This window comes from Pinus tabuliformis, chromosome Q (assembly GCF_031772625.1).
Source record: "Pinus tabuliformis cultivar Carrire ecotype Pingquan chromosome Q, CPIR1, whole genome shotgun sequence".
Classification (NCBI taxonomy): Eukaryota; Viridiplantae; Streptophyta; class Pinopsida; order Pinales; family Pinaceae; genus Pinus; species Pinus tabuliformis.
Window position 1 is genome coordinate 1167116102 of NC_142296.1, and position 25869 is coordinate 1167141970.

Sequence of the window (25869 nt, forward strand, 5' to 3'; positions counted from 1 at the left end):
TTCATCAGGTCTAAAGTGTTTATGTTCCACCTTGACCTACTCTATTACTCAATTCCATATCATGTTATGTCTTTTGTTTAGGATGCATAGTGGTTCAGGTTGGAATTATCCTTAGATTCCACCTATATTATAGACTAATCAATCACATGATTAGTGTCATGCACATACTTTTTAAGCAAATAGATATGAAACACATCGTGTGCTTTCACTGTGATTGGAAAGGTCAATCTGTAAGCTAATGGTCCCACTATTTCAAAATTTTGAAATGGTTCAAAAAATATGGGTGCTAATTTATCACATGACCCCACTTTCAATGAAATATTCCTTAGTTTGACGTGAAGATATATGTGCTCTTCCACTTGGAATTTTTTGTACATTCTATGCTGGTATACATAACCCTTTTTCCTATCTTGGTATGCTTTCAACTTCTGCTCGATATTAATCACTTCTTACTCCATTTCTCTTAGCATGTTAGGTCCAAGTACCACCTTGTTCACTAGATCATCGTAGCTAATGGGAGCATTGCATTTTCTATCGTATAATGTCTCAAAAGGCCCAAATTTTTAGTGATTCTTGGTACCCATTTTTGTATGCAAATTCAACTAATCTTAGGTCTTCTTCTCACCTCTTTGGATAATTCGTGACATATATTCTCATCATCTCTTCTAAGATTCTGTTTACCCTTTCATTTTGACCATCTGTCTAAGGATGATAGGCTGTGCTAAGAGCTAGCCAAGTCCAAAGCCTACAAATAATGCTTTCCAAAATTTTGAAGTGAACTTGGCATCCTGATCTGAAATGATATTCTTGGGTATGACATCCAATCTAAATATTCCTTTCATAAAAATATGAACCATGTCAATAGTTTTGTGGGTGGAATTAACAACTATAAAGTGAGCTTCCTTGCTCAATTTTCCCACTACTACCATAATGGCATCATGCTGTTTGGATATCTTCGACAATCCCATGATGAAGTCCATGGATATGAATTCCCATTTACAGTTATGGATTAGAATTGGCTGTAGTAATCATGCTGGATGTTTGCGTTCTGCTTTGACTTGTTGGCATTCCAGGCATCTGGAAATATATTCAACTATTTTCTTCTTCATTCTTGGCCAATAATATAATTTCGTTATGGTTGTTATCATTTTATGGTGACCAGGATGACTTGAATAAGGTATTTGCGGAACTCATCCATTGTGAGTTTCCTCAACTCGAACACACATGGTACATACAATCTATCTTTGAACAACAACATACCATCATCAATTAGCTTGCAATTCTTGCTGATCGTTCATTTCGGTTCGTATTGTAACCATTCCTACACATACTGAAAATGATCATCATGTAGCAATGCCACTTTAGTCTTTTCTTTGGTGTCAATTTCACAAGCGCTTATGGATGCCAAATGATCTACTTATATACTTATACTAAGTGCATCTACTACCCAATTTTCCTTGCCCTTAATATGCTTGGTTTTTAAATAAAATTCACTAATCAAAGGCAACCATCTGACTTATATAGAATTTAACTTAGGTTGATCAAATAAGTATCTTAGTTCTCCATGATTTGACATCAACACAATCCTTCTCCTAAGCGAGTAATGCCTGCACATATTTAGTGCATGCATAATTGATGCTAGCTCCAAGTCATTATCTGTTAGTTTCTCATATTACATGTCCTTCTTACATCAAGACTCCACCTAGTTGTACCTTGCAGGCATCTATGCAAACTAGGAAATCCTTCTCTGGGTTTGTTATCCTCAAAATAGGTGCATGTGTGAGAAAGTACTTAAGTTGATCAAAGCTAGCTAGGCACTCTGATTTGCATTGAAATTTTACTCCTTTTTCTATAAAGCTATGATTAGATGTCCAATCCTTGAAAAAAATTGAATGAACCATCGGTAATATCTGACTGATCCCATGAAGGATTTGACCTCTATAACATTTTTAGGAGTAGAATACTCTGTTATGACATTGATATTTTATGGATCTATAACTATTCCTTCCTTTGAGATGATATGTCCCAAGTATTGTACTTGTAATTGGAATAAATCATATTTTCTAAGTTTGGCATATGATTTGTGTTGCCGTAGTAATTACAATGCCGCCTTTAGGCACTCTTCATGTTCTTCTCTAGTTTTTGAGTAAACCAAAATATCATCAACAAAGATAGCACAAACTTGTCCAAATACTAGTTGAGAACATTTTTCAACAGGCACTTGGATGTGGTTAGGGCATTTGTGAGCATAAACTGTACCACTATGAATGCATAGTTCCTGTATCTCATCTTGAAAGCTATCTTGTGAGTGTATTCATCTATAATTTTGAATTGATGACAGCTAGATCATAGATCTATCTTGAAAAACACTATGGCTCCTTTCAACTAATCAAATAGATCATCAATTCTAGGCAATGGGTATTTATTCTTCACTATAGTTTTATTTAACTTCCTGTAATAAATGCATAATTGTAGCGTGGCATCCTTATTATTTACAAACAATGTTGGGGGTCCCTAGGGTGATACACTAAGTATGATGTATCCTTTATCCAACATTTATTTAACTTACAATTTTAATTATCCAACCTTTGGAATGCTTATATGATACGGGGTTTTATAAATTGGCACAAAACCAAGAATCAATTCAATGGAGAAATTGAATTCCCTCTTAGGTGGAAATCCTAGTGCTTCCTCCAAAAATACATCACAATAACTTTTCAGAATGGGATGATATTCAATTTTGATTTTTCCGTCCTCTATTACACTAGTTACTTGAATCACACACTTACAACTGTCAGCTAAATCAAGCATACACAAATTAATCATAGGCTTGTTATGCCAACACTAATAATGATGACTTGAGATTGTTCTTACAACCAAACATCATGTTAGTTACATATACCAAAAAGCAAAAAGACACATAAGAATTCCATTAAAGTTAGCAATCACATCAACTATTAGTTTAAACAAATTAATTTACTCATCCATATAAACTTAACATCTACTATGTGTATGGGCCCCTTCAATCCCAATGTTGAACCTGGAGCTTTGATATCATGCTTTAACACCTCCCACTCCTTTAAACCATCTCGTGATGTGCAGTGCTAGCCTTTTCACCTAATCCCTAAAGTTTGTTATGAATATGGGGTTATAACAACCTCTTTTCTTCATTTTTTTGAAACCTATAACCAATGCTATCATTTCACCTAGCTCATCAAGATATTTTCGATGATATAAATTTTACCTCAATCTGAATCCTTAGTAGCAAGTTATACCCCTGAGAACATTAGTCCATTAAAGAGGCCATGTCATCAGGAAGAATCTACGTGGAACCCATGTGGCCATGCCTAGCCCATGTGGTGTCATGCCACCATCACGTGGGGGTCCACATATTGGTACCATCACATAGTTTAAAATTTAGTTTTCATGGTATCGTGGCTACCTATACTACATTTCCCCGTGTTAATATTCTAACACTTACCCCAATACTACATTCCTTGGGTATTAGGTTACCTGGCACTCCATCTCCCTGAGCTAGTAGTAGGTGTTATTCCCCTTTACTACAATTTAAGGGTACCATGTTCCCCATAATTGTACCTCCTTGCGCTGGTAGGTGTTATTTCCCTTGGTACTACAATCCTTAGGTCGGTATCATTTACTTTAGTTGGGTGGGATTTCCCCTGGGATTAGGTTCCTTGACACCATTTCCCCTGGATGCCATGTTTCTCTATATCATTTCCACTGTCTTTTCCTCCACCACCTCCAATCACATCTCATAAATTGACTTCCAATAAGTAGCTTGACCAAGTTTGCAAACGATAGTTCTTTAATTTCAACATTTAAATTCAAGGCTGGGTTCATGACTTTCAAAGCAAGCAAAGTCCACTAGACATTGGGGTTCTAAAAGGTGATCCTCTCATTTGGACAACAATCATAAGGATTAAATTTAAATGTTTAAAACACACTGTATCAGATAGTCGTGTCACTTGTGCTCATGCTAGCATTACAATGACATTTTTGAATTAAAAAAATTAGGCTAAATGAGATGGATGTCACATTTTCTGTTGGAAATAATACTGAGAGGGGGGGGGGTGAATCAGTATTATCACATCAATTAAACTTTTTCATTTCCATATTCAGATTCATATATGCTACTTCCACAACTTCTTATGATTCAGTTAGTTGATCCTTAATGAGTGCATTAGAACATTATCAACCATATTAACAGTAAACAGGTGCAGTAAAATAGAATAGATCATCACACATAAGTCACACACATGAACACCATGATATAAGGTGGAAACCCAATGTGGGAGAAAACCACCTGCTGCAAGTCATCTCAATCTTCTTCTTAATAAGAAAATCCTTTTACAATATTTATGTACTGGTGCAGTCTTATACCAGTACGCAAGCTTCTACCTGCAGAGAGCTACAACTCTCTCTCGTTCTCCAGTCTCTCCTGGAAGGGAGCTACAACCCCCACAGTTCTTGTACTAGCCAATCCATTTACTAGTACGCAGGCTGCTACCTGCTACAATGCTCCAAAGTTTTCAACTGCTACTGGAAGGGAGCTACCACCCCCTTAGCTCTTGTACTAGCTAAGATACTAGTACGTAGGCGCCGATCTACAATCTTCTCTCCTCCAGGTACCACGTTTCATGCATTTTTAAACTGGATACTCCTGAAGCACAACACATAATCTGAAAGGCCACGTTTCATCCAATTTTCATACTGGTCCCATTAATATCATTGAAGCACATAATCAATCAATCTTCTGAATCACCCAAACACCAGATCAATACATATACAAGGATAATATATATTTTATCACCCAGATCTAGTCCATCAGATCACATAAATATGAGTCATTATGATCCTGATCCAATATTAGTTCTCATCCATCAATACTGAAGCTAAACACAATCAACCAAACAAGATATGTAGAATACTGACACCTTTAAACTGTCATCAGAACCCATCAACAACCAGAACCACCTGTGACTTCAAATATCATAGCTCAAATTGTATACGCTACCACAATGAACCAAAACATGACTTGCAACGATTTCAAACTTAAGTTATACCCAGTTCAGATCATTCAATATACAGATCTAGAGTAAGCATAATCAAATATATAGAGATAGTTCATTTCAAACCATTTGATCCCGATCTATCCTTAGATCTTGTTCTCCATCAACCGGTGAGATCCCTCTTTAGCTCAGATCCAGATCTGCACCATAACCCAATCACAGTATTCCAGATCTAGCACTTTATCAGATATTCAGATAATTCAGATGATGCTTTGTCAAATGATCTCCTTCCTCTTTTATAGCCTTAGTCCTTTCTCAATACCACGGTCCAAAACCATAGGATCAAAAAACTGTTGGACTAATACCATGAACCAACCATGAAAGTGCGTGAGATCAACACTTTTGGATGTAATACCATGGGCCAAAACCATAGGATCAAAAACTGTCGAACTAATACCATGAACCAACCATGAAAGTGCGTGAGATCAACACTTTTGGATGCAATACCACGGGCCAAAACCATAGGATCAAAAATTGTCGAACTAATACCATGAACCAATACTTGGGATCAACACTTCTGACGAGGTACCATGGTCCAAAACCATAGGTTCAAATACCAAGGACTAACTACCATGGACCAAAGGTAAGTTCTCCAACATATACACGCTTTTCCTTGCATGAAAGTGCGTGAACTTTTTCTCTACATGAAATAAACTTTTCTCTGCATAAAAGTGCGTGAACTTTTCTCTACATGAAATAAAATTTTTAACTACCATGGACCAAAGGTAAGTTCTCCAACATATACGCGCTTTTCCTTGCATGAAAGTGCGTGAACTTTTTCTCTACATGAAATAAACTTTTCTCTGCATAAAAGTGCGTGAACTTTTCTCTACATGGAATAAACTTTTCTCTGCATAAAAGTGCGTGAACTTTTCTCTACATGGAATAAACTTTTCTCTGCATAAAAGTGCGTGAACTTTTATCTACATGGAATAAACTTTTCTCTGCATAAAAGTGCGTGAACTTTTTCCTACATGAAGGAAACTTTGTTGCACTATAATCAAATAAATTTGCTGCACTATAATTTATCATTTGTGTGATTTGCCATCAAGGACAACACTTGTCTCATAATGCCAACAATCTCCCCCTTTGGACTTGTCATACTGAGAATTGTCATCTGATATCTCTTCCGTAGATTCATCTAGATATATATAAGTGAGTTGATCTTCTATGAGTTGTTTGCCATCAAGTACAACACATGCATAATAATGCCAACAATCTCCCCCTTTGGACTTGATGGCAACAATACCAAATCACTCTCCCCCTTTGACATCAAGGGCAAAGGGCGAACCAAGATATTCTCTTCCTAGAAAGGCATTCCGCTGTTCATACTCCCCCTGAGTACCTGTTGAAATCTCTGAATGAGCTCCCCCTTTGTATATGCCAAGGTGTACCAATTTGTTCATGCTATATGCTGAAAGCTCTGCTCTTTCTGAATTGTGCTGTTCATGCTCCCCCTGACTGTAGGAAAGATCTGCAAAAGATGTTCTTCAAGAAGAACCAAGACTTATACATCATGAAAGACCTTCCTATCACCAAAAGACTCAATACATACATCCATCACCCAACCAAGTGAGGATACATCAGAAATATGACAATCAAATACATTACATCTTCATCCCAAGCATAGTGGGGAAACCAAACATAGGCCGTTACATGACCTTGATATGACTGAAATATTTCATCAAATGACTAGATAGAGACACACTATTACACCATGAGTCTTGATATGACCTTTACATCGAATGATATACATGACATTTATAACAGAGACCAAACACCTAAATAAGATCATGATAAACATCAACAACGACACTGAATGATTTGCTCCATAGCATCTGTCACCAGCAACTTGTATTAGTGCATGAATCATCAAGGTATGTCCATATCAACTCATCCTTTTGAACATAATTCTGTATATACAAAATCATTCTATCATATGTGAGAAACACCATAGCCATCCAGATCTGCATGGACCAAGTATCATCAATTGGGAATATCAATAAACATATGTACGAAACAACCTATCATCATATAGGTAAGAACTCATCATCATCAAGTCTCCAACAATGCAACTTTGAATAAGCGTCCATGTATCCAGCCAACAATCCTCATCCATATATGTGCCAAGAACAATAGGAATCCTGCATCATAACTGTAATATATGATCTTTATGCATATGACGACAACAACATATGAGTGACTCATCATCAAGTAAAGAAGATGTGAATTCAAGCTATGTACTTCTCCTTATCCTTATGAAGATCACCATGTAAGCACCATTAGAGGATCAACCACAAATCTGATCTAAATATCAACTATGTAACCCCAAGAATCATCTGAACAACTCATAACCATATCATAGCAACATGAATCAGTTAAACATCATCACCAAGGACTATTAACCATAATGCCAACAATGCATTAAAAGCATATGCCCCCCCTAAACCTGTGCCATCTTGTTTACTGTCAGATCTGATCATTCATATCAGCAAGAAGTATTAATACATCATCATTATCAAGTTAGAAACAAAATACTTCTAACCATCATATCCACACATCATTAGCAAAATGCAACCATTATCAATTAGAGCAAAACTGATCCTTTTCTTGAATCTGTCCCTACTGCCTTTCTTCAAACAATCATATACGCGACTGTGCAGTAAAAAATTCGCGTATATATGCAACTTCCCTTTATCAAGCTTGCGTAGGAGATTGAAGTTTTACACTTTCGGCTCCCTCTGTTATGTCTGTATAATGTGTTGTGCCACCACTTTCTGACTGAACTTCCTTTTTCTTCCATATCTTCAAGTGTGATGATGTTTTCTGCTTTTGGTGTGATGTCCGTGCTTTGTTCCTGCATTCCTTTGCTATATGTCCAAGCTTGTTACATGCATAACATCTTACATGTTTCATATTCCTTTTGTAGCAATCAGCAGCTTTGTGACCAAACATATTGCAAGCAAAGCAATATCCATTAAAGTACCTTGACTGAGATGATCTGTTTGTTTGATGATCTTGAACCCTTCTTCTTCTACATCTGGCTGAAACATGTCCAAGGTTATGACATACATAACATTCAACATTATTCATTGGAGGAGTAAAAGATTTTCTTTGAAGAATTTCTTTCCTTGGTTGATGATGAGATTGACCTTTCATCTCTCTGATCTCCTTGTTGATCATTTTAGATTTCTCTTTAGAGTTCCTTGCCTCACCTTGTGAACTAGATTCACCTTCAACAGATTCATGAAAGCCAAGACCAGTTTTGGTAGCAGGAGATCTTTGACTATTAAGAATATCATCCAAGACTTTAGTACTATCTTGAAAACGTAAGAGCTTATCCTTTTCTTCTAATTTACTTTTCAAGAAATTTACCTCAACCTGAAGTTGTTCTTCTTTTTCTAGATATTACTTCTTCATGTCTTCTTCAACTTTCCTTTCTTCTTCCAACTGATGCTTTAGCTTGAGAATCTCCTTTTCTTGTTCTTCATTCAGATCCTGTTGCATTTGACGAATTCTGAAGGCACATTCTAGCTGAGATTTTAAGCTGATAACTTCGTTTCCCTGTTTTTCAATATCTTGGACTAGATCTTTATTCTGCTTCTTTGATTCTTCAAGATCTTCCTTTAGAGAGCGGATCGTGGCTTCAAGACTTTCATAGTAACTGGATCTATCTCTGAGTTTCTTGATGGTTGTGTTCTTTTCATTGACTTCATTTCTTAGAGATGTTGCTTCAACCTGAAACTTTTGATATTTCTCCTTGAATAACTCTCGTTGAGCCTTTTGTCTAGTAACAGCTTCTTTGAGGGCACCACTCTTTATGTTCAGAAGTCTTTCTTGTTCACTAATTTTGTTTGTCAACCTGTTAAATTCTGCTTCTATTTGATATCCTTCTTCCTCACCCATAAGAGCACATTCAGTTGTTTCATTATCACTTCCATCTTTTCCAAATGGATAGATAGTTGGAACATCAGAGGATAGCAAATTCATACCTGATAGTTCATCTTCATTCTGAAATGATTCCGAATCTGAATCTGAATCTGAAGAGCTTCTTATACCTAATCCCCAATCGATTCTCCCACTGTCATAGTTCTTCTGAGATGTATTCTTCTTCTTATGAGCTTTCTTCTTAAGCTTCTTTCCCATTGTTCCACGGATCTCCTTCAAGCGATCAAGCTTCTACCAAAGGACCTGCTCTGATACCAATTGTTGGAAATAATACTGAGAGGGGGGGGGGGGGTGAATCAGTATTATCACATCAATAAAACTTTTTCATTTCCATATTCAGATTCATATATGCTACTTCCACAACTTCTTATGATTCAGTTAGTTGATCCTTAATGAGTGCATTAGAACATTATCAACCATATTAACAGTAAACAGGTGCAGTAAAATAGAACAGATCATCACACATAAGTCACACACATGAACACCATGATATAAGGTGGAAACCCAATGTGGGAGAAAACCACCTGCTGCAAGTCATCTCAATCTTCTTCTTAATAAGAAAATCCTTTTACAATATTTATGTACTGGTGCAGTCTTATACCAGTACGCAAGCTTCTACCTGCAGAGAGCTACAACTCTCTCTCGTTCTCCAGTCTCTCCTGGAAGGGAGCTACAACCCCCACAGTTCTTGTACTAGCCGATCCATTTACTAGTACACAGGTTGCTACCTGCTACAATGCTCCAAAGTTTTCAACTGCTACTGGAAGGGAGCTACCACCCCCTTAGCTCTTGTACTAGCTAAGATACTAGTACGTAGGCGCCGGCCTACAATCTTCTCTCCTCCAGGTAACACGTTTCATGCATTTTCAAACTGGATACTCCTGAAGCACAACACATAATCTGAAAGGCCACGTTTCATCCAATTTTCATACTGGTCCCATTAATATCATTGAAGCACATAATCAATCAATCTTCTGAATCACCCAAACACCAGATCAATACATATACAAGGATAATATATGTGTTATCACCCAGATCTAGTCCATCAGATCACATAAATATGAGTCATTATGATCCTGATCCAATATTAGTTCTCATCCATCAATACTGAAGCTAAACACAATCAACCAAATAGGATATGTAGAGTACTGACACCTTTAAACTGTCATCAGAACCCATCAACAACCAGAACCACCCGTGACTTCAAATATCATAGCTCAAATTGTATACGCTACCACAATGAACCAAAACATGACTTGCAGCGATTTCAAATTTAAGTTATACCCAGTTCAGATCATTCAATATACAGATCTAGAATAAGCATAATCAAATATATAGAGATAGTTCATTTCAAACCATTTGATCCCGATCTATCCTTAGATCTTGTTCTCCATCAACCGGTGAGATCCCTCTTTAGCTCAGATCCAGATCTGCACCATAACCCATCACAATATTCCAGATCTAGCACTTTATCAGATATTCAGATAATTCAGATGATGCTTTGTCAAATGATCTCCTTCCTCTTTTATAGCCTTAGTCCTTTCTCAATACCACGGTCCAAAACCATAGGATCAAAAAACTGTTGGACTAATACCATGAACCAACCATGAAAGTGCGTGAGATCAACACTTTTGGATGCAATACCACGGGCCAAAACCATAGGATCAAAAACTGTCGAACTAATACCATGAACCAACCATGAAAGTGCGTGAGATCAACACTTTTGGATGCAATACCACGGGCCAAAACCATAGGATCAAAACTGTCGAACTAATATCATGAACCAATACTTGGGATCAACACTTCTGACGAGGTACCATGGTCCAAAACCATAGGTTAAGATACCAAGGACTAACTACCATGGACCAAAGGTAAGTTCTCCAACATATACACGCTTTTCCTTGCATGAAAGTGCGTGAACTTTTTCTCTACATGAAATAAACTTTTCTCTGCATAAAAGTGCGTGAACTTTTCTCTACATGAAATAAACTTTTTAACTACCATGGACCAAAGGTAAGTTCTCCAACATATACGCGCTTTTCCTTGCATGAAAGTGCGTGAACTTTTTCTCTACATGAAATAAACTTTTCTCTGCATAAAAGTGCGTGAACTTTTCTCTACATGGAATAAACTTTTCTCTGCATAAAAGTGCGTGAACTTTTCTCTACATGGAATAAACTTTTCTCTGCATAAAAGTGCGTGAACTTTTCTCTACATGGAATAAAATTTTCTCTGCATAAAAGTGTGTGAACTTTTTTCTACATGAAGGAAACTTTGTTGCACTATAATCAAATAAATTTGCTGCACTATAATCAAATAAATTTGCTGCACTATAATTTATCATTTGTGTGATTTGCCATCAAGGACAACACTTGTCTCATAATGCCAACAATATCCCCCTTTGGACTTGTCATACTGAGAATTGTCATCTGATATCTCTTCCGTAGATTCATCTAGATATATATAAGTGAGTTGATCTTCTATGAGTTGTTTGCCATCAAGTACAACACATGCATCATAATGCCAACATTTTCAACATAAATAAACACTTTAAGTATTTTTGTTAATTGAATTTATTTTATGTGGTTGGGAGGGATGTTTTTATCCCTCCCAACTAGGTTCAATTCCCATAAGTGACATGTTGAACACACACTCACACACATTTTTTTAAAAAAATAATTAATTCACATTTTGTTAAACATTTATTTTTTTATGTGTAGTTCATGGATGCCAGAGATCGATGGCTGCTACGTCGATGGAAACCATTCAGGAAGATCCACCTGTAGGGATCACTTCCTATCGGCTCATTCACAAAGCTTGACCCCAGGAGCATTGAGGAGAATTGACCTCGTGACCTCCCATTAGCAAGGTGATTTAACAACGGGTACTCGACCGATTGAGCTAAACCCTTGGGAATATTCTGTTAAACATGTATATATAAATATTAACACAAATTAAATTAGTAATTTGGATATTATAATCCTTCAAAAATATTTTTTCCCCAAGGAAAAATTGTATTTTTCATTAAAAAGTGTGAAAATTACATTTTGCAGATACACTTTAGTGCATTAAAAAATGGGTTGTTATGAAGATAACAATTGTCCATCAAAAAGTTATACAAAAAACAGGCTTGAAAATTCTTTTCCGAGTCATTTCCAGTGTGCTTCACCAAAAATACATATAAACATAATCATAACTGAAAGAGCCTCCTGTCAATTAGGAGAGAAGATCTCATTATAATATAAATGTGCCACAACGAGTAGAGATAAGAGATATGTGGTCTTAATAATGTACATGTTTCACCAACAGGCCTTCTATAAAAGGCACGTGGTAGTACTCATAGAATGAATCTCCTTTTTGTTCCATAATATTCTTTATGCTTAGTGCTTGTTGTGCACCTACTTTGGAAAGGTCATCAACCATGGTATTCTCCTCCCTGTAAATATGACAACATGAAATTTGATCAAATCTCCTTTTCAACTGCAAGACCTTCTCTAGAATGGGAATGAGTGTGTGCAGGTGACATTTGGAAACTTCATTAAACCAACTAATGGTAATTAAGGAATCACTAAAGATTTGGAGCTACCTGCATCCTAGTAAATAATAATAAAAGCTTTAGACTGAGCAGTTCAACATAATTATTTAAGCCCCGATCCAAGTTGCTTTCGAGTTTGAAAAATGATTTTTAGTTAAATAAAGAACAATTCCTCCCCTACACTCGCCTCTAGCTTGGGAGGCACCACTGAAGTAAGCCCAGGGACATGATCGATCCACTTTTTTAAGAGAGATATTCCTAGGCCTGTGACAGGAGATTACATCCAGGATCAAATCACATATGGTTAATGAATTAGCTGCCACTCTTTCAAGAGTTGTATCTTTCTCTTGGAAAATAAAATTATTTCGTGCTAACCATATCGCCTAACTAATAATGGATGGAAGATTTTTGAGCTTCTTTGGAGATGCATTTTTCCACTAGGAATTCCAAGCTTCAATGCAAGATGTACCTCACTATATTAAGCCAACTGACATGGAAATGCAAACAACATAGGCAAAAGGGCATACCAGAAATAAATAGTCCACCATTTCCTCGACATCTTTGTAAACTGGGCACCAAATCGGCCTTGAGAAGCTTCTATTTTTTGAATTGTCACCCTTGGGAAGCTTTTTTTCTAGAATGCACCATTGAAGGAGTCTAAATTTCACTGAACAACTTAGTCTCCAGAGCTTCTTCCACCATGAAACCAATACTCTAGGCTCTACGTGACTCATCTATGATGAATAGATAACCTAACTTCGGTGTGTATTCCCCTTGAGGAGAGTGCACCCAACACAATGTGTCTTCCCGTTCCCTTAGTTTGACGTGAGAAGTATTAAGAGAGGTGGTATAATTCTGCCACTGACTTGACCATGCAATTGTCATGTTCAATTGATTTGCATTCAGCTAGCCCTGTGCCCAAATAGGTGTACTATCTGAATCTGTCACTTGGTTCAGGGTTCTTCTCCTACTTGCATTAAGGAAGGGAACCATCTCCTCCGAAAATATATAATTCTCCCCACAACCTAACCATGGGTCTTGACCAATTCTAACTCTTTCACCAGAACCAACCTTCCATGCTAGCCCCTGCTCAATCACACTCAAAGACTCAATAAATTCTTTCTAAACGATTGGAACATTCAGCTTGTGGTTATTTGGGGTCTATATCCAATCTTCAACATAATTTGGGAAAATGTACTTTCTATAGACCACTTTAGTCCATAAACTTGTTGTGGATATCAACCTCCATCCTACCATGGGATCCTTCAGAAATATAAAATTTAATTTATAGATATTAATACAATTTGAAATTAATATTTATTAATAAGAAAAAATTAAACTCATTGTGGATATCACCTCCATCCTACTTTGGAATCCTTAAAAAATATAAAATTGAATTTATAGATATTAATACAATTTGAAATTAATATTTATTAATATGATTTTTTTGTTTCTTTGTAAGTTTGACAAGACTACATCTTCTATCATGTTTAATATATCACCCTGTTATTTATAGATATCAATACAATTTGAAATTAATATTTATTAATATGATTTTTTTTTTTCTAAACTTGGCAAGACGAGGGGAATTGAATTAGTGAATTCACATCGAACAGTGCCTTAATGAACACCCAATCACAATCTATCCAAGACCCCATGGACAATATGATTTTTTTTTTTTTTTATTATATTAACAAAATACAATTTAATATATTATAATATTTATATTATATAACAATTCTAACACATAATAAAACAAAATTATCCTAAATTAAATTTAAATTTATTTAAAACAATATTTAAAATATCCTTAAATTTATTTAAAACAATATTTAAAATATCCTTATCTAAATATATTATAATAGATAATATTTTCATTCCTCATTTAATATATATGTTTAATTAATTTATATATATAATAATAATAATAATAATAATAATAATAAATAATGCATACTTTAGTAAATTTTTATATATGTTTTTTAAGCTTAGCAATGTGAATTGTCTTAAGGTGTAAGTGTTTTGATATTTACCATAGATTGATGTTTATGGTATAAATGTTTTGATGCTTATCATAGATTGATCTGCCATTTAATTTATATGACTATTTTAATTTTTGTGATTTTTTTTTTAATATGAAATATATAATAAAGTAACTGTTTTGATAAGAGTTGTCTTGAGGTAAAATCTTGATTATTTAAATTGGTTTTTTCATTGTATAAACTGATTCAACACCTTCAAAAACCTTAGGGCACTTGAATTGTGCAGAGCCTAACTATCAAACTTGTGATTTTAATAAATTTATGCCAAATTTTAGAGAAATTAGATTAAGAAAATTTCTAAAAAATTTTGATACTTATTTTAGGATGGATAACTATTTAATTTATAGATCGATTAATGTTCCAATGTTTGAGGGTGAAAAACTGCATTAATGACTTGGTCGATTAATGTTCCAATAATTGATAATGTTCCAATGATTGAGGGTGAAAAACTGCATTAATGAAGCTATCTCTCTTCATTGAATGCATTGATGATGTTCCATTACACTGCATCGATAAGCTTGCCCAATGATTGGGGTCTCATTATTAATGAATCGTCGTATTCATAAGTGGTGTTCAGACTCTCAGAGATTGGCGTGATTCATGTGACCCCTGCGAATTTTCTTGCGCTCAGAGGCTCTGAGCCATCTGTTTCGTGGATGACTTTCCTTATCGTTAAAAAAGTGAGAGGATCCAAGTAGCATTACAGCAGTAGTTAAGCTGCAAGCACAGGGCTACGCTCGCTGACCGCCATTGTTAATCCAGCTTGCTCAGACGATAATGGAGGAACAGCATCTTACTCTTTATATTCAGACTCCAACTCCACAATCAGCTAAGACACCCAGAAACGACCTTCAACCCTCCAAGGGCACAGCTCATGTTATCAGTCATGGTAGGTCCATCCCTTCATTCCAATATTATCATTACCAGTGAAACAGAGAGACACAGACACTGAACATATTTGAGGTTGTTGCAGATCCATGGTACCAGCCAAGCTTTGCTGTGATGTCAGTATTCAACAGCGCATTCGTATTGGGATATTCAGGAATCATAATGGTTCCCTTGGGATGGGTCGGAGGCATCCTGGGATTTATAGTATCAACTCTACTATCTTTCTATGCAAATCTGCTTCTTTCACGCCTCCATGAAACTGGAGGCATTCGACATATTCGATACCGAGATCTTGCTGGTCACATTTATGGTATGTACTCCTTAGCCATTTTCTCAGTTTGTATATGCTATCTGTATCATAACATTTACTCAGTTTGTATATGCTATATCAATGAATGAATTTTTTCAAAATTTATTATAGAATTAGTTCAATTTTATATAGATTTCGAGAATAGATTTGTGTAATATTTTTATTTTTGATCAGGATGGTTATTCCATCTGAAATGTTGGATGGATCAAAAATATTACACAGTTTTATTTCTGAAATCTCGAACAACAATTTTTTTTCAGAAAGAAAATCATGATATTATATTGAGGATATATATACAAGATATTCAGATAGTTCTGTATGAGATTGGAAACTCATGAATACTACCGATAAGCAACATAGCACATCATGTAAAACAGATTACCATCATGCTGTATGTTCATATGATCAAATCCCAAAATCAGAAAGGACAAAAACCATTGCATCATTCAGCTGATTGGAAGATAAATAGCAGAGATGGAAGAGAGAACATATTTGGCAGAGATAGAAGAATCCTCAAAAATTTTTAGGTTCCTCCACTTCCAAAGAGACCATAAGGTGATGGGAAGAATAGACCGAAGAATGTCTCCAATTACTTATACAATTATTATGTTATATATATTTTTTCACTTTTATTTTTTGTTCTGAAATTGAAGCTATCTCTATTATCACATAATTAAAGCTATCTCTATTATCTCATAATTTCTTTTGGTGCATCATTCTTTTCCTTTGACTTTCACCTATATCCTAGAATCCCAGTTGTATTAATGAATCACTGTGAAAGTCTCCAATCGCTTATAAAATTATTATGATATATATATTTTTTACTATTATCATTTGTTCTGAAATTGAGTATCTCTATTATCTCATAATTTTTTTGGGTGCATCATTCTTTTCCTTTGACTTTCACCTTTATCCTAGATTTGAAGTTGTATTGATCTTGACCTTAGGCTTATCATTGACAGGCTCATACAATACTTTTAAGTATTATCGGCTCATAAAAAAAATTTACACTTCAAGAGTTCAAGAGATTAGATCCCTCTCTGCTCATATTAAATCAGCATTTAAGATGGATCTATGCATATCTAAATATTATGAAATAAAGTTAATAGTTATGTAATCAAATATTTAAAATGAGATTAATATAAAGCTGATGATAATAATAATAATGATAATTAATTATTTATTTAAAAGTCACTCTTATGTTAAACATTAAATTAGTGTATAAAAGCTTAAATCTTTTTAATTGTAAAACAAAAAATCTACCTTCACATAAAATTATTTTTGATTACTATAATATAATATAATATAATATAATATATATATATATATATATAACTTAAAAAAAATCATATTCTTAATCATTTGACATAAAAATAATTATTTATAATTAAAAAATACTCTAAATTTATTACTCAAAAAAACACACACTCTTAATCACATGAAAATAATTATTTATAATTAAAAAAATAAATATAATATTTAAAAAAAAAATTAGGTAACAAAGCACCCTTATATATTTAATTATCATATACGATATATATTATATTTCAATAAATCTATTTTCTTTAAAACATTTCGTATATTATTATAGTCAATGCATCATTTCACCAGTGCCAGTCAGAATTATGCCTTTCTTTGTATTTCTGTTTTATATTTTTCCTGGTTTGAGATTCTGGAGTGTGAGATGTAGAGAAACCATATCAACCTGTTTTAAATTTAGTGGTTAACTAATATAGTTAATTATCAAGATTACAAATTTAATATTTTTATTTTTATTTTGAAATTTTAAATTTCAAACATATAATTTTTTGGTTAATTATAACATTATTTCAGATCAATTAAATATTTAAACCTACAACCAATATAAAATTAAATTGATTAAATATCTAAATCTGCCGTCGCATAAATTTAAATTTTCTAAACTTTATGACAAATTTTTTATTTTCCAAACAAAAGTGAAATCTGAAAATAGAAATATATTCCAAATACACCAATGAAACAAGTTTATCGATTACCCTGTAATGAGAAAACGCCCACATGATCCAAACAGTAGATGTCACATTAATAGAGCGGCGCAGCAATAATCACGTGATAATTACTAAAAAGAGTTTATTTAGGTGGAGTAATTGTTTGGATTGTTAAAAGTGGTTGGAATTTCGGTAAAAAATTTCAAAAAATCTTGTAGAAGTAGTGTTCGAATCTTGCAACACCATCTAAAACTTCAAGGACATCAAAATTTTTGAAGTTTAATCACTATAACTTGGATTTACAAAAATTCTTGCCAAATTTTCTCTAAATATAACCAAAATTTCCAAAACTTTCCTAGCAATTCCTCCAACTAATTAAATTACGACTTACAAAGGCCATTGTCAGGGCAGGCAGTAACTCCATAGGGCAGAAATAAATTTGAGTGTGTTATTCCATCAGGTAGGTCCTCATTATATACATGAGGGAGAGACTCTTCAGTTCGTCTCCCAATGACTGTTCATATTTCTTATCTATCTATTTACAATAATTCACCCAATCACAAGGATTAGGTGTCAACATTTCCCCCTTAATCTAAAGGGATGTTGGTGAGTCCAAGCATCATTCTGAATCGTTCAAGCTTTTCCCTTCCAAGCGCTTTGGTGAAGATGTCTGCAATTTGCTCATTTGTGGAACAATGACGGAGATTGATTCTTTTGGCCTCAACATGATGTCGAATCAGATGATATTTAGTATTGATGTGCTTCGTTCGATCATGGAACTTTGGGTTCTTGGCCAACTTTATTGCAGAGGTATTGTCAATCATGAGTGGAGTTGATTGTACTTGTTTTACCTGCAAATCTTCAAGAATTTTCCCGAGCCACACAATTTCTTTTGTTGCCTCAGCTGCTGCCACGTATTCTGCTTCTGTTGTGGAATCTGCTGGAACTGATTGTTTGCGTGATCTCCAGGAGACAACTCTTGATCCAAGACTCATAGCATATCTTGAAGTAGATACCCCAGTTTCTTTGTCTCCATCGAAGTCTGAATCAGAGTATCCAATCAAGCTGAAGTTGTCCACTTGTGTATACTTGATTCCAAAGTCTTGAATTCTCTTCAAGTACCTTAGAAATTTTTTTGCAGCAGACCAATGTCCCTCACAAGGCTTTTGCATAAACCTGGAGAAGATTCCAACAACAAATGAAATGTCTGGTCTGGTAGTAGTTAGGTAGTTGAGACTTCCTACAAGTTGTCTATACTTTGTCGCATCCTCCAATTCCTTTCCTTCAATAGATGTGAGCTTTAAGTTTTGTTCCATTGGAGTAGTAAGAGGATTGCACTCTGTCATGCCAAACCTGTTCAACGGATCTCCAATGTATTTCTTTTGAGAAAGAAATATGGACTTTGGATGTTGGGTTACTTCAATGCCAAGATAGTAGTGAACATAGCCCAAATCAGTTATTTCAAAAATTTTCCCCAATTCCTTCTTTATGGATGCAATGTAGCTTTCATTGTTCCCTGTCATCAAAAGATCATCTACATATACCACAAGATATACAACTGTTTTTCCAACTTTCTTGACAAATAAAGTTGCATCATCAAGATCAAAATGTTTGAAATTGAGTTTCAGAAGATGCTCAGTTAGTTTTTCATACCAGACTCGCGGTGCTTGTTTGAGGCCATACAAGGACTTCACAAGTTTGCATACTTTACATTCATGTCCTTTCACAGCAAAACCTTCAGGCTGGGACATAAAAACATTCTCTTTTAGATCTCCATTCAAGAAAGCAGTTTTTACATCCATTTGATGGACTTTCCAACCATTCTGAGCTGCTAGTACAAAGAGTGTCCGGATGGTAGCCCATTTTGTTGTGGGGGCAAAAGTCTCCTCATAATCGACCCCTTCCTTCTGTGCAAAACTTTTTGCCACAAGCCTAGCTTTGTGCTTGTCAAGTGAGCCATCAGCTTTATACTTGTTCTTGTAGACCCACTTGCAGCCAATTGGTTTGGTTCCAAATGGAGGATCAACCAGCTTCCAAGTGCCGTTCTTTATGAGGGCATCATACTCCTTTTGCATCGCTTCTTTCCATTCATCATGAGAAGCAGCTTCTTTGAAGGAAGTTGGTTCAAAATCTGTAGACAAGTTCAATTCACAATCATAAGAAACATCCATATCAACAGGTGAATTAGAGTCATCTACATCAACTCCATTTCGCCAGTTTGCATTTCTAGTTCCTGTTTTTCCAACCTCATCAGGATGAACACTTTCAAGTGTCTTTTTCAACCACTTTGGGGGACCTTTCTGAGATGGTCCAGGTTGCTCCGTTGATTGAGTTGGGACTGAATCAAGATTGAGTCTCCCAATTCTATGAATTACATCACTTAACGCATCATCCGTTGTTGGAGTTTCATGCGGGGGAGAGTGTTCTTCAGAAGAAGATTCGACATGTTGATCTAGTATAGGAATCCCCCCTTAAAGATGTGGAATCTGATTATCAAATTCTTGAAATGATTTTGTTTTTGCGAATCTATCCAAGTGATCAAGTTGTCGCTCAACAACATTGTCAGTTTTGGATGATTCAAGAAAAATTACATCTCTAGATACAACAAACTTCTTATTTACTTCATCATAGAGGCGATATGCTTTGGAGGTGTTTGAGTACCCCATGAAGATGCACTTGCGACTTCTAGCACCAAGTTTTTTTCTATGTTCCTTTGGTATCAAAGCATAACAGGTGGAACCAAAGACCCTGAGATGTTTTACCGAAGGAACATGTCTATACCACATTTCATAAGGAGTCTTGTTTCTTATAGCATTAGATGGACATCTATTCTTTATATATGCAGCACATCATCAACCCAAAACATTATCTTTACGTTTTTGAAGAAAAGCATGGATCGTACCATATTTAAGATTGTCCTATTCATTCTTTTAGCTACACCATTCTGTTGGGGATTATAAGGCACAATTGTTTGATGTTTGATCCTATGTTGGCGAAAATAGTTTTCAAATTCATTTGATGTGTATTCTTTTCCATTATCAGTGTTAATAGACCCAATATGAGATTGTGCATCATTTTCAATCCATTTATGAAAATTCTTGAATGTTTGAAAAGCATCAGATTTGTTCTTCAATAAATAAACCCAACACATTCTGGTGTAGTCATCAATTAATGTCATGATATATTTATTTCCATTTGCAGAAGGAACATGCATTGGACCACATAAATCTAAATGAATGAGTTCAAGCTTCCTATGTGCTCCTGAATGTGAATCATGAAAAGACTATTTTCTATGCTTTCCTAGAATGCAAGCATCACATTGTTTAAGTTTCCTAGGAATTGTAGGCAAACTAGCAACACCATTTTTCTTCAACAAGCGGAGACTGTCATAGTTCAAATGTCCAAATCTAGCATGCCATAATAAACTTGATGGAAGTGTACCTTCTTCATGATGAGAATTGTATGAGAAATGTTGTGCATGAGCAGAAGTTCCTTGCAGTTTGAGAAGCCTTTCTTCTTCTATTCCCCTCATGACAAGTGAGTGGTCAGATGATTTTCTTACCTCAAGTTTGCCATCAATCATATGAATGGAGTGACCTTGCTGGCGGATGTGACCAAGGACAACAAGTTTCTTTTGAGCTGTGGGAGATATAGCACATGATCCAGAAGAAAGTCTGGAAGACCAGGCAGTTTAAGCTTGATTGTGCCAAGCCCTGATGGCTTGATTTTTGATTGATCTGCAAAGTATACTGCTCCATCAACATTGTCAGTGAAATCTTCAAAAAAATCTTTTCTATGAGTCATGTGACAGGTTGCTCATGAATCAAGCAACCAATCATTTTTCCAAGAAGCAAGTGAAGCAATAAACAAATCTTCATTTACTCCAATGTTACATTGTGCCTCAACATAGTGAGCAGATTCAGGTGCGTTACCTTTGTCTGTATCATCAGTTTTACGTTTCTGTTGATTTCTTTTCTGCTCAACTTTGTCCCATGGTAGCTTGCATGTAGAGGCATCATGTGATCCATTTCTTTTGCAGCGAATGCAATGCAAATCTGCCTTTTCTCCTTGAGAATGTCTGCCCCCATGCCTCTGAAATATCTTCCTCTTCCTCTTCGTCCACCTCTTCCTCTTGTAGAATCTTGAGCAGGATGCTTTTCTTTATGAGCAAGACATACAATCTCTTCAAAAGATTCAGGGGCTGTCTTCTTTCCAAAAGCTTTCTCTCTTTCAGCAAACTTTTTCACAAGAGAGTCAAAGGTTATATCTTTGAGATTTCCGTTTGCTTGCAATGACTCAAGATAATTGGAGTAAGTAGGTGCCTTGAGAAAAGCGATAAGAGGAATATCCAATTCAACCTTAGTGGATTTGATATCATGCATTATAGATTTTACTTCAGATGCAAGAGCAAGAGGATCATCATTTTGCAGTTCAAGAGTGAAGAGTTTAATCATGAGTTGGACAACTTCAAGTGCAGAATGTGAGTCATAGAGTTCTTTCAGCTTTTGTAAGGGTTCAAAGGCAGTTGAATATGACGAAATATGGCGGCTCACCTCTTCATTTACAGATGCTGCGATTAATGCATAAGCTTTGCTGTTCTTGTTTTCCCAAATGACGAGCTCTTTGTCTGAGGTAGGCTGTACTGGGTCATTGTCTCCTTCTCCGACACACACTCCTTTCCACAACTCATTGAAAATGAGGGTGTGTTTTATCATCCGGGACCATTCAGGATAGTTCTCCTTGCCAGTGAGAACTATTCCTACCATGGATATGATTGAATGCATTCTGTAGCTAAAAAAAACTTCTGCTGCAAAACTTTTATTCTCAATGGAAATTTTTTTTTACTTCTGATGTGACTGGCCAGCAAACTCAAATGTTAATTCATATTCATCTGCACAGCGTTAAGTCCAAAAAATATCCTCAACAGCATAAAGCACAACATAGAACAGTCATATTTGCACTCTCAATTCCATTCATAATACTGTTTTGTTTCATATAAAAACAACGATGCCAATTTGCAAAATGTCAATTATTCAAAATGTATCAGCGCATTCCAGCCAAACGAGCTGCAGAAATAAGCAATTGAAAACATTGTTTTCTTGCTTGGATCCCCACGCTTCAGCTGCTTAAAACAGAGGCTCCCTTTCTAATTGACTCCAGAGAATGCAAACTCCTGCACGTACTTTTCTCAGTTGCTTACAACAACACAATTTACAGCACTCTTACAAGACAAAAGCAAACCCATTTCCTAAATTTCAATATGAAACAGCGGCCCACCTACAGCAACAAGATAAAAGAATTGACTTTCATCCTAAATAACAGTGCTTCAACACCAAACCGCTTGCATTCCTTCGACCCCAATGCGGCTGCCCTCTTCCAGAAGATACAAACCGCCTACGAGCTTCTCACCGACGAGACCGCTCACAAGGCCTTCGATGAATTCGTATGCCTGAGGGATGAAAGGCTCAATAGGGAACACCAGAGGGCCTCCGATGTCTCTTCGAAGCGCAGGAAAATGATGGACGAGCTCAATATTACGGTGGAATGGTTAAACCATATTGTGGGGAGAAAAATAAATCAGAGAAGTTGAAATCGAAGCATATTTCGCCTCTAAATGATCGGCCTCTATCAGATAAGAGGAGGCTGAATCTATTGGAATTTATATCGAAAGATATTCCTTCTTTGGCTATGACCCCAACAGATGCGAGTGCATCCCTTACATAGCAAGTCAGATCAGAAATTCTCTCGGACGCTGTGAATTCGATGATGAGACAATTAGAACAGGCCAAAGCAGAGTGCAAGGAGAGGAAGCGGCAATTGAACCAAGAATGACAAGGCTGAGGAGGACAGAGCTGCGAAGAAGCTCCGAGAGGAAATTGTCAGGATTCGAGCCAAGCACGCGCAGAAATCCTTCGGTTTTGCGCAGTCGTTCGCAGGTGGATTCTGTGCATTCGATGGACAAGGAAAAAATGGTGAAAGCTACGTGGAATTCATTGGCTGGATGTGACGATTATAGTGCTGAGAGGCAGCAACGTTTATAGGGTTTGTTTGGCAGCATTCAAGGCGAGCAGCGTAACCAGGTATGGCAGACAGAACACAGGCAGTGTGGGACAGGCATTCAGGCACTCAGTCACTGAATTATATGGAGAGCAGAGAAGCAAATAAGGGAGTTACAAGGCACAAGAGCTAAAAAAGGAGCTGGCTCTGATACCATGTCAGGCTAGGCAGTAACTCCATAGGGCAGAAATAAATTTGAGTGTGTTATTCCATCAGGTAGGTCCTCATTATATACATGAGGGAGAGACTGTTCAGTTCATCTCCCGATGACTGTTCATATTTCCTATTTATCTATTTACAATAATTCACCCAATCACAAAGATTAGGTGTCAACAGCCATAACACCTTAAACTTTTTATTAAATTGATTGAAACCATTATAGTTTTCTCATTATCTTATTACATCATTATATTAGCATAGATTTTAAAATATTTTAGAAATAAATACGAATAAAGTCAAATAATTATTTTATTTATATTTTTATTTGAATTTGCAATTAACAGGGGTATTATTTTTTACTATGCATGCTTATTTTATTTCTTTGTATATTATTATCATAGCTATTTGTTTTAGCTACTTATTTTATTTCTTTGTTTATTATTATCACAGCTATTTAATTTGTGAGTGATGAACATCCATAAAATATAAAATATGACATTTCTTTGTATATTACTATCACAACTATTTATTTTACATATTTTATTTATTTGTATATTATTATCCCAGCTATTTAATTTGTGAGTGATGAACTTCCATAAACAATGGTAATGAGAGAACCTACAGCGAGATAGCTTACGCACATGCTCAAACTTGTGGGAGAGAACTTACAAGTATCCTCAAGCTTGAGGTCAATGACAAAGAGAATCTAGTGGCATGCCAATAGATTGAAGAATGGTTCACATTAGTTTATGTAACCCTAATTGCATAAGGTGATGTAACTATAATTTATTTGATTACATGTTATTGAATAATATATAGGGTAATTTTTATAATTATAATAAGTAAACGTGAAAAGGTAAATAAGTTTAATTATCATGTTTATTTTTTTTGAGAGAGAAAAAATAAGACATTGCATTAATAAAATGAAGCTGTTATATCTTGATAGGTTGTTTTGTACCCAACCAAAGTGCAGATCTTATAATAGAGACTAAAAGAGAAACATACTAACTAATTCATAAAAAATATATAATAGATAGATCAGAAGTGAGGGGTGTCACCAGATAGATAAAAGACACAAAATTAGACACAAAAATAGGATTGCATATGACAAAAAAGTGCCTAGATAGAGACAAGGAGACAAGAGCAAATAAGGAGAAGATGCAGTCCATTAAGCAAAAATGAAGTGACCAGAACTAGTTACAGATCCCTAAACTAGACAATCGAAATGGATGTACCTTGGATGTGCCGAAGTCCCACGCTTGGAGAGCAAGTCTGTTGATGTGTTATGCTCTTGAAAAATGTTGGATCGTGAGAGTCATCAAGGGGAGACCCTGGGTTCAGGAACAAGAGGCCAAAAATAGTTTGCTGTAGTCTAGGACAACGCCGACATTTTCGCCTTACCCCAAAGGGCAAGGAGTCTCACCCGAGGCGCGCTGCGACCAAAAGGGGGAAGGGTTCAGCATGGAGTCATGAAAGTCTTAACCGAGTTGCATTCGATCAAATACGTTATATAAAACACAGAGATAACAACATACTCATGATGTCACATGAACTACCGATTACATGCAATTGTTAAGTCATTCAGAAAAAAGTTTAAAGATCCCTCATACACAAGGCCCAGATACATAATAAACCGCAACTGATCTTAGTAGATCTTTATATTAATCATAACAGTTAACCATTACAACATCACTCGACTTCTGCCGTAAAAAACTACATAAAATACCTGGGTCAGTTCTGCGGGTAGTGTGCAACTTCACGGACCATGTCTTCTCGGCTCTTGCGATATTCCCTTCCGTCAACTGTAATGAGAATCCTTTTTACCTTCCCTTAACCTTGTCAATCTAACCCCGCTCCTTTCCTAATATTCTCT

General features: G+C 35.7%; 1 protein-coding gene across 1 annotated transcript in view; it reads left to right on the plus strand.

Annotated features, from left to right (window-relative positions):
- The first annotated feature begins 15137 nt into the window (after nt 1-15137).
- Nucleotides 15138-25869, plus strand: part of LOC149223838 (putative proline transporter 2) — a 288800-nt gene continuing 278068 nt past the window's right edge. The window contains exons 1-2 of the mRNA XM_089383413.1: nt 15138-15504; nt 15589-15813. Of these exons, the coding sequence (XP_089239539.1) occupies nt 15393-15504; nt 15589-15813 (337 nt within the window). The 5' untranslated portion in view covers nt 15138-15392. The remainder of the gene's footprint in view (nt 15505-15588; nt 15814-25869) is intronic.